Below are 14,455 nucleotides of genomic sequence, written 5' to 3' on the forward strand. Positions count from 1 at the left end.
GGAGGCGCTGCTGGAACAGCGGGAACAGAGGCGGTGCCGAGTGCCGAGTTGCGCGCCGCGCCCCTCCTCCTTCAGCCCCGCCGGGGCGTCCCCGACCAGGGGTGGCCTCCCTGCGGGGCTGGGCCCCAACCTCGAGGCCCTGCGGGGTGAGCCCGTCCCTGCCCCGCGGCCACGGGCTCCCCAGGAGGGTGCGGCCCGCGGGAGGCGAGCGCTCAGGGCGCGGCCGGCGGCTCCCGGGGCGCGCGGGGCCGGGGTGTCCGCCCCCCGCCGCCGCCTCCCCCTCCTCCTCCTCCTCCCCCTCCTCCTCCCCCTCCTCCTCCCCCTCCTCCTCCTCCGGGCCGGGGCGGAGCGGGCCGGCAGCGGCATGGCGGGCGGGCGGGCCGGGCCCGGGGCGCTGCTGGCGCTGCTGGCGCTGCGGGCGCTCGGGGCGGCGGCGCACCCCCAGTGCCTGGACTTCAGGCCGCCCTTCCGGCCGCCGCAGCCGCTGCGCTTCTGCGCGCAGTACTCGGCCTTCGGCTGCTGCGCCCCCGAGCAGGACGCGGCGCTGGCCCGCCGCTTCGGAGCCCTGGCGGCGCGGGTGGACGCCGCCGAGTGGGCCGCGTGCGCCGGCTACGCGCTCGACCTGCTGTGCCAGGTGAGCGGGCGCGCGTCGGGGCCTCGGCGGCCGGGCGGGGAGTGGCGGGGGCGGCCCCGCCGGGCGGCGATCGGGAGTGGGCGGCGGGCGTTGGACCCCGAGTCCGCAACCCCCCCACCCTCCCCCCCGGCGGAGTCTTAGGCGCGGGGAGACGGGCTTTGCCATTCATTAGCTTCGTGACTCGGGCCTTCCCTGGGCCTCCGTTTCCCCTCGTGAGGCAAGGCGGGCGGACAGAGCGATGTCATCACTCCCTTGGGAGTTTGCGGACCCCTCTGCCCTGGGACCCCCTGGAGTCAGCGTGGAGGAGCCCCGCCCTTGTCGGGGCACCGGGATGGGAAGCCTTTGTCCCGCCAGTGCTTCCCGCGCTGCCCCGGGGGAGGTGGGCGCGGCCCCGACCCGCAGGGAGCGTGGTCCACGCGCGGGACTTGGGTTTGCGGAAGGGGTTGGGGGACACCGCTCCCAGGGAGAGCCCCTCCCCCGCCCTGAGGACACGGTCTCAGAGCCCCGCCCCCTTCCTGGACCAGACGTGCCCGGTGCTCAGACCCCGGGGTGAGCCGGCCTGCGATGCTTGTGGCACTTCGGGCCCCCACCTAGGTTCCTGGTGTGCGCTCTCTCTGGGGGCGCCCCCACGTGGCAGAGGGTCTCTCCTCCTTTCAGACCACCTGAGTGACATCCCTTCGGTGTAACCTCTCTGTCCTCATCTCCCTTCTGGGGGCAGAGCCCTTACTTCTGCCGGCTCGGGATTGCACAGGATTGTGCCTTAGCTGCTCCTGCATGGGTCTAATTCCCGAGAGGCTGACCAGAACCCCTGGGGAAATGGAGTCAAGGCCAGGAAGCCCCGAGGCTGGCCCCAACCACCATCCAGGCAGCCAGAAGCCTGGGGGAGGAAGGGTCCTGCAGGCCCGCCTAGCTGACGCCCTTCAGACAGCCAGGGGAGGGGCAGGAGGGCTGGCTTGGAATCAGACTTACTGGGTTGATCCTGGCCCTGCCACTCCTGGCTCTGTGACCCTGGACAGGTCACCACTGCACTTTCATTGCATCACCTTTAAAATAGGGGCAATCGTAGCCGTCCCTCAGAGTAGGCACACAGACAGGAGGGCACATACTCAGGGCTCAGTGGATGATTCTGGTTGGATTTCTCCAGCGCCTCTTTGGCCCCCACTGGCTTCCCAGCTCTAGGTAAGGACGGAGTGGGGCCCAGAGGCCCACTCAGGGGAAGCCCAGAGAGGCAGAGACTTGCCTAGTGGTCACACAGCTCAGTTATGGCCACGGTGGGCACTTGGACCACACTCAGCGCCAGTGTGAGTGGGCCATCTGGGTCAGAAATGAGAGGGCCTGGGAGGGGATGAGGAAAGGGGCCCTGGGGAGCACCAGAATGCGGAGGAGGGGGACACCCGCCGTTGGTGGTCTCTGCTCAGTCCCTGTGCTGTGCTTCTCAGGGGAGCCAGAATGGTCTGGTCAAGCATCTGCCTCCCTTACCAGCGTGGGGGCTCTTTGGAAGCAGGCCCTCCCCTCCCCTCATAGTTGGGCTCGTGCATTCACTCCACATTTGTTTGTTGAGCACCTACTATGTGCCAGGCTCAGCAGGACAAGTCAGGTAGGCGGGTCCTAGGAGGAGGAAGGGAACAACAGTCAGCCCTGCTATCCCTCCCTGGCAAGAGGCTCCCCTCTTCCCCTGGGAATCTTCCCAGCATGGCTTGGCCTTGAGCAACCAGTGGTAGACCGGCCTCTAGCACTTTACCCCAGGCGTCTCTGAGAGTGACCTCATGTCTGGAGTGAACTTGGAGAGGGCAGTGGAGGTTGGCTCACGGTTTCTCTGGCAGGGCCTCAAGGGAGGGCAGGAGAGTGCTGGATGGAGGACCATGCTGTCTGCGAGCCAAGGCCATGTCTGGATCCGGCACCCCCTGATTTCCACCCTGGGGAGGTGGCCAAGGTGACTTATTTACAAGTTTCAGTCAATGACAGCATTCAGACATTCACATCTGCCTTAGGGAGACGTACTCCAGACAGGAGAGAGATCATGAAAACGTGCTCGCTCCCACAGCCCCCTCCAGAACCTGCCCCCCCCCCATCTGGTGCCCACAGCCCCTCCAGGTGCCCAGGATGGCTCCTTAGCTGGAGGGTGATCGTCCCTTCTGGGCCTTCCTTAAGACTTCCCTAGAACTCTGCCCTCATCCAACTGACGCCTGTGTCATCAAGAGGAGAAACGACAGCTTGTGACATGTGACATTTTCAGGTTCCTCGTGTCCATATGACAAACTTCTGTATAACTGAGACTGCCTCTCTGTGTAACCTGAAGTCATCAAAGCCTGGTTTCTGATGGAAATCTACATGGGACACACTCTGCAGGTGCATGTGCGGGACAGATATTTCCCCAGAGCCTGTTAGGGGCTGGCCCTGTCTGGGTGCCCGGGCCCAGAGGCAGTTGGCAAGTCATAGGCCCAGGCTCGAGTCCCCTTGTTCAAATCAGGAGACAGACACACGGATACTTACCAGAATGCACAAAAGGCTTCTCCAGGGTGACTGGACACTATAGGGGATAGGGAGAAAGGCCACACTTTTCCCTGTAAAAGTCAGGGAAGGCTTCCTGGAAGAGGAAACATTGAATTGCATCTTGATAGTTCACACCATTTGAGCGTGTGTTTATTGAACAATGCATGCATGATGTCTCGTTTATTCCCGCCGACAACTGTGAGATTGAAATTCCTTTCCCCTTTTACAGATGAAGACACGGGCACAGAGAGGCTAAGGAACTTGCCCCAGGTCACACAGGGAACGGTAGATTCAGTCTCTAGTATGCTCTGGCTCCAAAGCCCTTCTCTTACTGACTTTGTCATACTGCCTGTTTTCTTGAAGCCCCACTGTGTGCTGGGCCCTCGGGCCCCTTCCCTGGAAGGTCCCATAGCCTGTGGGGTAGGTGGACATACAAAGAGAACACAAAGTCCCGGCCAGGCAGGCCAGCTGAGGCATCTCTGACACCCGGGAGGTGACAGACGACCCCCGTGGAGAGCTCAGCCCACAAGCTACAAAGTTACATTTTGGCGATGCTGTGTGGAGAGCCGCGGGAGGGTCCACAGGGGGCCAGGGTGGGGGAGTCAGGGCCCTGGGAGGACGGAGGAGCCAGAGAAGACTTTTCAGTTGGGTCTGGAGTCACGAAGACGAGTTTGCCAGATGAGGAAATAGGAAAGGAAGGAATACCCTCCCTAGAGAGCACTGTGTACACAGACCCGGCCTTCCTAAGCAGTAGGTGGCGGACATAAGGAACCCTTGGAACTCAGGACCGTGAGTCGTGAGCCTCAGCAGCCGCACAGGGCGACCTCGGGGCAGCAAGGTGGGCGGGCTGTCTGCTCCTGGGCTGAATGGCGCAGGCAGCTGAACGGTGTGACGCCCGATGGGCTTTGCTTGGGTTTTCTGCTGCCCCTTCCACTGACCCCGGGAGGCCAGTTGCTGGTTGTCCCTGTGGACGGCAACCACTACAACCTCCTGTCACGTCCTGCTTGTGGATTCCTCAGGTCTGAGCACCAGGTTTGCTCTGTAAGAGTATGTAGGCCACGAGGAAGGGCTGGCCAGGCCCCGTGTCCATGCATAGACGCTGAAGTTCCAGCCTGGCTCCCCGGAGGCCCCCCAGTGCTCCCTCTCTAGCTCTGGGCTGGGCTTTGGTGAGCAGAGGGCACCCAGATAGGCTTCCAGAAGTCCGTTCCCCTCCTCATTGTATCCCTGGAGCTGAGGACGGTGCCTGGCACGCAGTCAGCGTCCTGTAAACGCTTGCTGAATGAAACAGTGCGGACTAATCTGGAAAGAGCCCCACTGTGGGCATCAGGAGGGCTGGGTCTGAGCCATGGCGTGACCACTTCTTGGCACGTAGCCTTCTTTGAGCCTCAGTTCGTCACCTACAAGCTAGAAGTCACAGTGACCCTACCTCGCAAAAATTAAATGAGGCGTGTGTGCGGACAGACCCTCCCTGGCCCACCCACAGCTGCCCCCTGGAGTCACAGGAGGCTCCAGGGCAACCGTGTGAGAGACGATCACACGCGCGGAGGCCTGGGCCTGGCTGTCTCGCCCACCCGTCGGCTGAGTGGGACGTGGGAAACCCTGTGAGGCCTGGGACAGCAACTGACCAGAGACTTCCAAGCATACGTGGCCAAGTGGCCCTTAGCCTCACAGTAGCAGTAGAGGTGCCGGGAGGACAAGGCCGTGGTGTGACCATGATGGTTCCAAGGGAGGGAGGAGCCCCTGGCCCAGAGCCTGAACACACATCCATGAGGGCGGCTTGCCACCTGTCGGAGCCCCGCCTGGCCCTGCCGGTGAGGAGGGGAGCGTCCGGCCCCGGGAGGAGCACCCCCCAGGGCCTCTAGGGACCCAGAGCCGAGTCGGTCCAGACCTTGGCCCGCTGAGCCCATGGTGGGACCGGGGGCAGAGGGTGCCAGGCACAGACATAAATAATTACCTCTGCTCAGGTCAGGGGCTCTGACTGAAGGAGGTTCTTTTTCTTTTCTTTCGAGTTTATTTATTTATTTTGAGAGAGAGAGAGACAGAGAGAGAGAGAGAGAGAGAGAGAATCCCAAGCAGACTCCACACTGTCAGCACAGAGCCCGATGTGGGGCTCGAACCCACAAACCGAGAGATCACGACCTGAGCCAAGATCAAGAGTTGCATGGGTACCTGGGTGGCTCAGTCGGTTAAGCATCCAACTTCAGCTCAGGTCATGATCCCACGGTTCACGAGTTCAAGCCCCGCATCGGGGTCTCTGCTGTCAGCCCAGAGCCTGCTTCAGATCCTCTGTCTCCCTCTCTCTCTGTCCCTCCTCTCCCTCCCACCCCAAATAAATAAACATTAAAAAAAAACAACAACAACAACAGAGTCACTTAATTGAGCCCCCCAGGCGTCCCTCAAGGGAGCTTTCCATACAGCCTGTGGAGCTGAGGCCTCTGCTCTGGGTGGGGGCGGGGTACACTTAACTAGGCTTTGGGGGCTGGGAGTTAGGCGCCCGTCAGTGAGCCCGGAAATGCCCCGGCTTCTAGGTCGAATCCAGCCTGTGACCTTGGTTAGGGGCTTCCTTCTCAGCCTCTTCTTTCCCATCCGTACAATGGGACTAAGAACATATTCCTGGCACAGTCAGTTGCGTTGAGTGATGGCCCTGGCCCATAATCTGCCCAAATGCCCAGAGCTGTTGTTGTTGTTCGCGCTATTTCTCCAACGGCCGTGGCTGTTATTTAAGGATGAATCGATTGCTGCTTTTGAGGGAAAGGCATGCCTGCAAAGGGAACCGTGTGCGCTGAGGCTCAGAGGTGAAAATGGCAGAGAGTGTCAGGAAACTGAAGCGGGGGCAGGAGGCGGGAGCTGACGGCAGAGCTGTGGGCAGAGCTGGATCCCGAGTGCTGGTACCTCTGCGTTGGCTCTCAGGCTGGGGTCGGGGTGTGAAGGGAGGGATCCTCTCAGCTCTCAGGGGGTGGGTGCTGGAGGTCTGAAGCTGGGGAGGGGTCTGCTGGGGTTTGTCACCTCTGCCTGGGTTCCCGGAAGGCAGAGCCTGGGGCAAAGCTTGCGGGTTATTTCCTTCTTGGGGTGAGAGGACCCGGAAGCATGAGTGTTGGGGGCAGAGGGAGGGCTGAGCTGAGGGTTGCTGCGCGATGCCTGAACTGGTTCCAAGAAGCCATCCAAACTGCGAATTGGGACTGTCTGCCGGACGAGGAGGAGGGCAGAACACTTCACCCATCTGCTTCCCGTCCCCAGGGCTCACAGTCCTGCCCCAGGAGGGCCTGACTACCCTGCATTCCAGATCGTGCCCATGCGGGCCCTGAATGGGGTCCCCGGTGTCTCATCAGCGGGGGAGCCCTCGGCAGGAGGCCAGGGAAGCCAAGGGCGGCCGATCCATCTGTCCCCAGAGGAACACTACACTGGCAGTCCGGTGGCAGAGGACTGTCCAGGACCTTGCCCAAGGTGCCCGAGCAGTGGAGGGAGAGGGGTCCGGGGCCAGGGGGATGCGTGGGCATGGGTGTTGCCAATTTGTACATGTGCCAGCCTCCACAATGCTGGGGAGAGTGGGGTCGGCCAGAGACCAAACCCAGACCCCTCCATGCTGCCCGAATCATACTGAAAGACACCGAGGCTGTGCCTCGGTCTCCCCCTCTGTAACACTCTCCCCTTCATGGGCCCTTGTGAAGATGAAGCCAGTAATGGAGGTAGGAGCACCCATTCACGGTTAAGTACTGGTGAGGTGAGTTAGCTTCCAGCACATTCCCTACACATTCACTCGGGGCTTACTATGTGCTAGGCACTGTCTTAGGTTCCGGGACACACAGTGACCAAGACGGTCAAAATTCCTGTCCTTGTAGGGACGCCTGGGTGTCTCAGTGCATTAAGCGCCCAGCTTCGGCTCAGGTCACGATCTCGCGGTTCGTGAGTTCGAGCCCCGTATTGGGCTGTGTGCTGACAATGTGGAGCCTGGAGCCTGCTTCGGATTCTGTGTCTTCCTCTCTCTCTGGCCCTCCCCTGCTCACACTCTGTCTCTTTCTCTCACTCAAAAATAAATAAACATTAAAGGTTCCTTTCCTTGTAGAATTTACCTTCCAAGGAAGACAGACAGTAAGCATGCAAACACATTCATTTTTATTATGATACCAGATGATGGTAAGGTTTGTGATTTAGGGTGTTTTAAGTTTAGTTTAGTTTAGTTTTTTAAGTTTATTTATTTTGAGAGAGAGAAAGCATGTGTGGGGGAGGAAAAGGGGGAGACGGAGTGAGAGAGAATCCCAAACAGGCTCCACACTGTCAATGCAGAGCCCCACACAGGGCTGGAACTCAGGAACGGCGAGATCATGACCTGAGCTGAAGTCTGAAGGTTAACTGACTAAGCCACCCAGGGGCGCCTGGGGGGGTTGGTGTTTGTTTCAAGCAGAGTCAGAAGCCAGGAGGTGGAGGGCAGGGGTGGGGAGGGGTGTGGGGGGGGGGGTGGTGGCTGGGTGTGGTCAGGGCAGATCTCTCTGAGGATGTGTCCCTTGAGTGGGGATCTAAATAAAGGAAGGAGTAAGTCCTGCAGACACAGGGCGGAGATTTCATAGGAAAAGAGGAAGTATAGAAAAGTGCCTCAGGGGCGCCTGGGTGACTCAGTTGGTTAAGCATCTGACTTTGGCTCAGATCATGATGTCCCAGTTTGTGGGTTAGAGCCCATGTCAGGCTCTGTGCTGACAGCTCAGAGCCTGGAGCCTGCTTCCCATTCTGTGTCTCCCTCTCTCTCTGCCCCTCCCCCACTTGTGCGCGCGCGCGTGCGCGCGCACGCACATACACACACACTCTCTCTCTCTCTCTCTCTCAAAATAAACATTAAAAAAATTTTTTTTAAGTTTTTTTTTTAAATTTTTTTTTCAACGTTTATTTATTTTTGGGACAGAGAGAGACAGAGCATGAACGGGGGAGGGGCAGAGAGAGAGGGGGACACAGAATCGGAAACAGGCTCCAGGCTCTGAGCCATCAGCCCAGAGCCCGACGCGGGGCTCGAACTCACGGACCTCGAGATCGTGACCTGGCTGAAGTCGGACGTTTAACCGACTGCGCCACCCAGGCGCCCCTTTAAGTTTTTTAAATACATGAACAAAAGGGTGCCCCAGACCCTTTCTGGCACACAGTAGGTACTCAAGGGCTGCTGTTAGTGGTAGTGATATTGGGGTCATTTGGTCTAACCGAAGCATTAAGGCAAGGGAAAGAGAAGGTGAGGAGCTAGGAGGCCAAGGGTTGCTGCCACCTAGTTGAGATCGCCGTGTTGCTAGACCGATGGGGGCCCCATTTTACAGATCAGCGGCCTGAGGCCCTAGGAGGCGGGAGAGGTCACACGCATCCTCGCCGCCCCTGTCCCCGCAGGAATGCTCACCCTACGCCGCCCACCTGTACGACGCCGAGGACCCGTCCACGCCGCTGCGCACGGTGCCGGGGCTCTGCGAGGACTACTGTCTGGACATGTGGCAGACGTGCCGGGGCCTCTTCCGCCACCTGTCGCCCGACCGGGAGCTCTGGGCCCTGGAGGGCAACCGCGCCAAGTTCTGCCGCTACCTGTCGCTGGACGACACGGACTACTGCTTCCCGCGCCTGCTGGTCAACGAGAACCTCAACTCGAACCTGGGCCGCGTGGTGGCCGACGCCAAGGGCTGCCTGCAGCTGTGCCTGGAGGAGGTGGCTAACGGGCTGCGCAACCCCGTGGCCATGGTGCACGCGCGGGACGGCAGCCACCGCTTCTTCGTGGCCGAGCAGGTGGGGCTGGTGTGGGCCTACCTGCCCGACCGCTCGCGGCTGGAGAAGCCCTTCCTGAACGTCAGCCGGGCGGTGCTCACCTCGCCCTGGGAGGGCGACGAGCGGGGCTTTCTGGGCATCGCCTTGCACCCCGGCTTCCGGCACAACGGCAAGCTCTACGTCTACTACTCAGTGGGGGTCGGCTTCGACGAGTGGATCCGCATCAGCGAGTTCAGGGTCTCCGCGGACGACATGAACACCGTGGACCACAACTCTGAGAGGTGGTTGCCCTGGGGGCCCGGGTGGGGTGGGGTGGGGGCGGGGCTGAAATCCGGCCGCCAGGCCCCGCAGGTCGGCAACCGTGCCACCGCACCGGTCCACGGTGTGCACCTGCCCTAGCTGTTAAAACCTCTGTCACAGCCAGGGAGGGGGCCGAGCCCCATGTCCTGGGCTCAGGGGAAGGACAGCCGCAGAACAGCATCACAAGATCACGTCCAGACTCCTGGATCAGCCACTGCAGGTGGTTCATTCCACCTGATTCTCCTAAAGCCCAGGGAGAGTCCCAGTGGTCTCCCCATCCGGCAGGTGAGGAAGGGGAGGCTTGGACAGGTAAAATGACCTGCTAGGCCACACAGCTGGCCTAGAATCCCCGTGTGTCTGTCTCCCGAGCCCCACCTTCCACTTCTCCTCCCCTGGACCCTCTGCTCCCTCCGCCTCCCCCAGCAGGTTTCTCTGCACCTTTCAACATGAGCCTCCTTTCTGTGTATTATCTGTGCCCCCCCTCCCCCGTGTTCAAAACCGCTTTGACCCGGCGTGGCATGAAGGACATACACATCGGTCTGGGTCCAACAGGAAAATAAACCTGGTACCAGCTAATTCAGCAGGCAAGATTTGACGCTGGGAGTTAGCTACTGAGGCGATAAAAATGAAACAGCAGCCCAGGGGAGATGCAAGGCAACTCTGAGTTTACCAGCTGGAGGAGGCTGCCTCTACCTCTTTCAAAGACAAACTGAGAGCGTTGGGCCACTCAGTGGAAGGAGGAGCCACAGTGGGCCTGGGCAGGGGGAGTTGCGGCCAGGGAGGAGGTACAGCTACTGCCAAGACATTGCCTGAGAAGAGAGAGAGAGAGAGAGAGAGAGAGAGAGAGAGAGAGAGAGAGAGATGGGGAGAAATACCCTGGCTTCTCTCTTCCTCCCGCCCTCCAATCTCCTGCCAGTGCCTTCCATTGGCTGACCCTAGCTGGAGGCCAGCCAGCAAAGGAGCATGGGAAATGTAGTTTGCAGGGTGGGAGTCTCTGAAGCAGAGAACAGGTAGGGGCAGAACCAGGAGTGCTCTGAGGCAAATAATGGCACATCATGTACTTAATAAAACTGGAAAATCTTGACATTGAAAGTATAAAAAGGAGAATGAATCAAATATGCTGGCTCATGTGAGGGCTAATGTAGGTCTTGTCAGGCTGCGTTAATTTTGACTATGAGCATCCTGGCAGCCAGAGCAAAAGGAGAAAACGTAATTCTCATTATCTTACATGAGGCTGTGCAACCAGTTCTCCAAGAGATACCAGGTTGATCACACGGCTCTCGGAGCAGAGAGACAGAGGGACTGAATGGATGTGCTTCACTGGTGACTTTTAGAAAGTGACTCTTGATAAAAACGGAAGGTGGGACACAAAAAACACAGATGAACATACTTCGGAGTGAGTGTTCAGTGAGGGTCCTCTGGGGACCTATCAAGTACCAGCCTAGAACTTGACTCAGGGAGGGACCAGGACCGAGTGGTCATCCTTGCCTGAGTCAGCTGTCAGTCTCCATTCCCAGGGCTGGCATCCCAGCGGGAGGTGGAGGCCTGATGGTCTGAGCTGTCCTTTCCGGGAAGGACTTGGAGGTTGGGGCCCTGTTTTGCTCACCAGGTCACATGTGTTGGCCTCACGTGTGTTGGTTTCAGTGGAAGGTCTTGGTTCTGGAGGCCTGAAGCCCTGGATTCAAGTTACCTGACCTTCTTGTGCCTTGGTTTTTCTTACCTGTATTAATAAAGGGTCACGAAGTCAGTGACCTGTCCCGGAAAAACTAAGCAAACAGGGCCTTGGCTACAAGGGAGGATCCGGAGGAGGAAAGGGTGAGGATTAGTAGCTACGAGACACCAGAGGAACAGAAGGGAAAAGTTCTTGGCTTTGCTAAGTTTGCTGCCTGGTACCAAGATGTCTGGGTGGACACCCAAGAGTCCGCACTCACGAGCCACTGTTCCTATCCCTGCACCTACCACGTCTGGAGGCAGCACCAGCAGCCAGGGAAGCGTGGCTTCCCCCTGCCTCTTGGTTTCCACTCTCCATTGGCAAACCCCAACCAGAAGCCAGCTGGCTGGCCACGTAGTGGAGGGTTTTCTGCCATGGCAGTAAAGGAAGTTGCCGAGGGGTGAGTTTGTAGTTGAGCACAGCTCACATCAGCAACCCACCTCTTGGAAGTTATGGTACATAGCAAATGAAGGGGGCGTGTAGAAGAAACCAGTTGTGCCGGTGACTGGGTCGCCAGGGTTGCATAATCGTAACTAGGGGGCTAGCGGTGGGGAGCGGTGAGGAGGCCTGAGTCCTAGTCCCAGCTCGGCTCCCTATGGGCTGTGTGACCTTGGGCCACTTGCTTAACCCCTCTGCGCCTCCAGGTCCCCACTAGCACAATGGAGTGAATCATCCTCACCCAGACTCCTAGATAGATCCTTCTGAAAGTCACCTGCTATAAAATGTATGAAAAGTCTTTTCAGCTGGGAAACGGCATCGAAGAGAGAAGAGATTTTATTGCTGTGATCTTCTTTTGTGTTTTTGCTGAGGTTGTTTTTATGTGTGTTTGGCGGGGGTGGCTTATCTCCTTTTAGGATAATCCTGGAGATCGAAGAACCAGCCTCCAACCACAACGGGGGCCAGCTGCTATTTGGGGACGACGGGTACCTGTACATCTTTACTGGTGACGGCGGGATGGCCGGAGACCCCTTTGGCAAATTTGGAAATGCCCAAAACAAGTACGTTCTGCTTTGGGCTGGCTGGTGGGTTGGTTTACATACTCTCCTGGAGGAGGGGGGTTACTTCCTCGGCCACACAGTGCAGGGCAGTAGAAAGGGCTTTGGGCCCCAGTTCAGTCTGCAGCTGGGGACTCCTGTCAAGTCGCTTCCACTCCCCAGTTAGAGGGGATAATAATAATCTCCAGGGGAGGCTTGGCATGAGGAGTAAAGGCAATCCTGTGTCTTGAGGACCAGGCACAGAACCCACTTGTCACAGGTGCCTGATAAGTGACATCAGAGAGCCTCTGGGAAGAGGGGCTTTTATTGGAAGGCAGCCCAGCCCTGCTTGAACTAGAGGAAGGAAAGAGGTCCTTCCAGGACCAAATGGGGAGTGTGAACTGGCTGGAGCAGGACTGTCTGGGCAGGAGGGCCCCTGCCCCACGGGTCACCCACATATGGCCTGGAAACCGAGGCATAGTCTTGCTGTCAGGTATCTACTTCTTGGGTTGAGCGGATGGCCTGCCATTATTCCACTTACACACACACACACACACACACACACACACACATGCATGCACACACACACACACACACACACACACGCAGTGTAGACGAGGATATCTAGGGCAGCCTCCTCCATTCTCTTAGCTAAACTGACAAAATCTTCTTTAGCCCAGAAAGTAAAAATAGCGAGGGTGATGTTGATTACAGTAATTAAACGTTCATGATTTGTCACTTGCGCTCTCATACGTGACAGCGTAGGAATCACTGAAGCTTTCTCATGTTTGGGATGTGTTTAGAGATGTAGTTGGGAAAATAGAAATTAAGGATTTGTGGATAATTGGACAGAACTTAAAACATTATTTTGCAGCGATGAGGTTGGCCCCCTTCTGTAGTGAAGCCGGCTGCACAGTGTGTGGGCTCAGGAGTGTGATCTGTGGCTTGGTGCTGAGCAGGCTGGAGTGTGTGGAGGGGGGACTCCTTGGGGCAAAACCTAAAAGACCACAATTGGGGATTAAGGGTGGGGCATCTTTGGGTGGGGTTGAAGAAGACCTCATCTTTGAGGTACGGGTGGTGGGTGTGGAGGGGGGGGGCGGGGGGTGAACTGAACGGGCCCTCAGGCCTGCCTGGCTCTCTGACGTGCCGTGGTGCTGACGTGCGGTGGTGCTGCCCATGATGGCCCGGGGTGTGGGACAGAGAAAGAAAGAGCACCAGCCTCCTATTTCCTGCTGAGATCTGCTGAGGTTTCTCTCCCCTTCCCTGAGCCCTGACCTGTTCTCTTGTGTGATGCTCCTGACTTTGATTGCTGGGTGTTGAAAGAAAACTGTAAATACGAGTCCTTTTTAGGAGTATTTTCACGCCCCCCCACCCCCACAGCCATGTAGGGAGGCAGGAAAGAGGGAGCGCGCTAACCTTACAGTGAGGAGACGGGCGTGGGAAAGTTGGAAAGCGCGTGGTGGCAAAGAGCTTGGGCTTCTGGGCTCCCGCGCTGCCTGGGCTGGATCCCAGCTCTCCCTTTACTGGCGGTGTGGCAAGTGGGCACGTTATGTGGCCTTTCTGAGCTCAGCTGCCGCGTCCGTAAAAGGGCATCACGGAACTGCTCGCCTTGAGCTGAGGCGTTAGAGGGTATGTATGTATATGCGACGCTTCCCACGCAGCCTGGCCCGTAAGAAGGTGCCAGATAAATGCTGGAGGAGTGAGCGAGGTTACCCAGCTGGTAAGCAGCTAAGGAGGGCTTGAACCAGGGCCCTGGCCCTCCCCCCGTCCCCCTGCCACGTTCCGGGCTGGCCTTGACCTGGCCCCAGCACCCGCCGCCGGGGGCGCCCGAGAGCCCCGGCGCCGGACGACCCCGAGCCGCGCCTCCTCCCGCCCGGCCCGCAGGTCGGCGCTGCTGGGCAAGGTGCTGCGCATCGACGTGGACCGCAACGAGCGCGGCCCGCTCTACCGCATCCCGCGCGACAACCCGTTCGTGGACGACCCCGCCGCGCGGCCCGAGGTCTACGCGCTGGGCGTGCGCAACATGTGGCGCTGCTCGTTCGACCGCGGCGACCCGGCGACCGGCGCGGGCCGCGGGCGCCTCTTCTGCGGAGACGTGGGCCAGAACAAGTTCGAGGAGGTGGACCTGGTGGAGCGCGGCCGCAACTACGGCTGGCGCGCCCGCGAAGGTTACGAGTGCTACGACCGCAAGCTGTGCGCCAACGCCTCCCTCGGTGACCGCCGTCCCGGACCCTCTCCGCGCGCCCCTCCCCGGGGGCCAATCTCCCCGGATCTGCACCCCCAGCGCCCGCCATGGCCGTGCCCGCCGCCTCCCTCGTGCCCCTCCCGCCCCCACCCCGTGTCGCGTGGACACCGCCCCGCGCGCCCCCGCGGACACTGGTCCCGGATCCGTCCCCCACCCCAGGGGGTGTGCGCTAGTGCGCTCCCCCTGCCCGGCCGCGCCCTCCCCCGCCCCATCCTGGATCTCCCCTTCTTCTCCCTTGCCAGCGCTCCTGGGCTGTTTCTAGCTCTCCGCCCCGTCCCCTTCCCGCACACCCATGCTCGACTCCCTGCTTTCCCGGATCTGTAAGGGGCCCCAACTCTGGCCCTCCTGGTGACCTCCCATCCCCTTGCCCC

General features: G+C 59.4%; 1 protein-coding gene across 1 annotated transcript in view; it reads left to right on the plus strand.

Annotated features, from left to right (window-relative positions):
* Positions 1–334: 334 nt before the first annotated feature.
* Positions 335–14,455, plus strand: part of HHIPL1 (HHIP like 1) — a 28,216-nt gene continuing 14,095 nt past the window's right edge. The window contains exons 1-4 of the mRNA XM_043557005.1: positions 335–634; positions 8,489–9,135; positions 11,720–11,863; positions 13,724–14,052. Of these exons, the coding sequence (XP_043412940.1) occupies positions 365–634; positions 8,489–9,135; positions 11,720–11,863; positions 13,724–14,052 (1,390 nt within the window). The 5' untranslated portion in view covers positions 335–364. The remainder of the gene's footprint in view (positions 635–8,488; positions 9,136–11,719; positions 11,864–13,723; positions 14,053–14,455) is intronic.

The sequence above is a fragment of the Prionailurus bengalensis genome, chromosome B3, assembly GCF_016509475.1.
Source record: "Prionailurus bengalensis isolate Pbe53 chromosome B3, Fcat_Pben_1.1_paternal_pri, whole genome shotgun sequence".
NCBI classification, from domain to species: domain Eukaryota; kingdom Metazoa; phylum Chordata; class Mammalia; order Carnivora; family Felidae; genus Prionailurus; species Prionailurus bengalensis.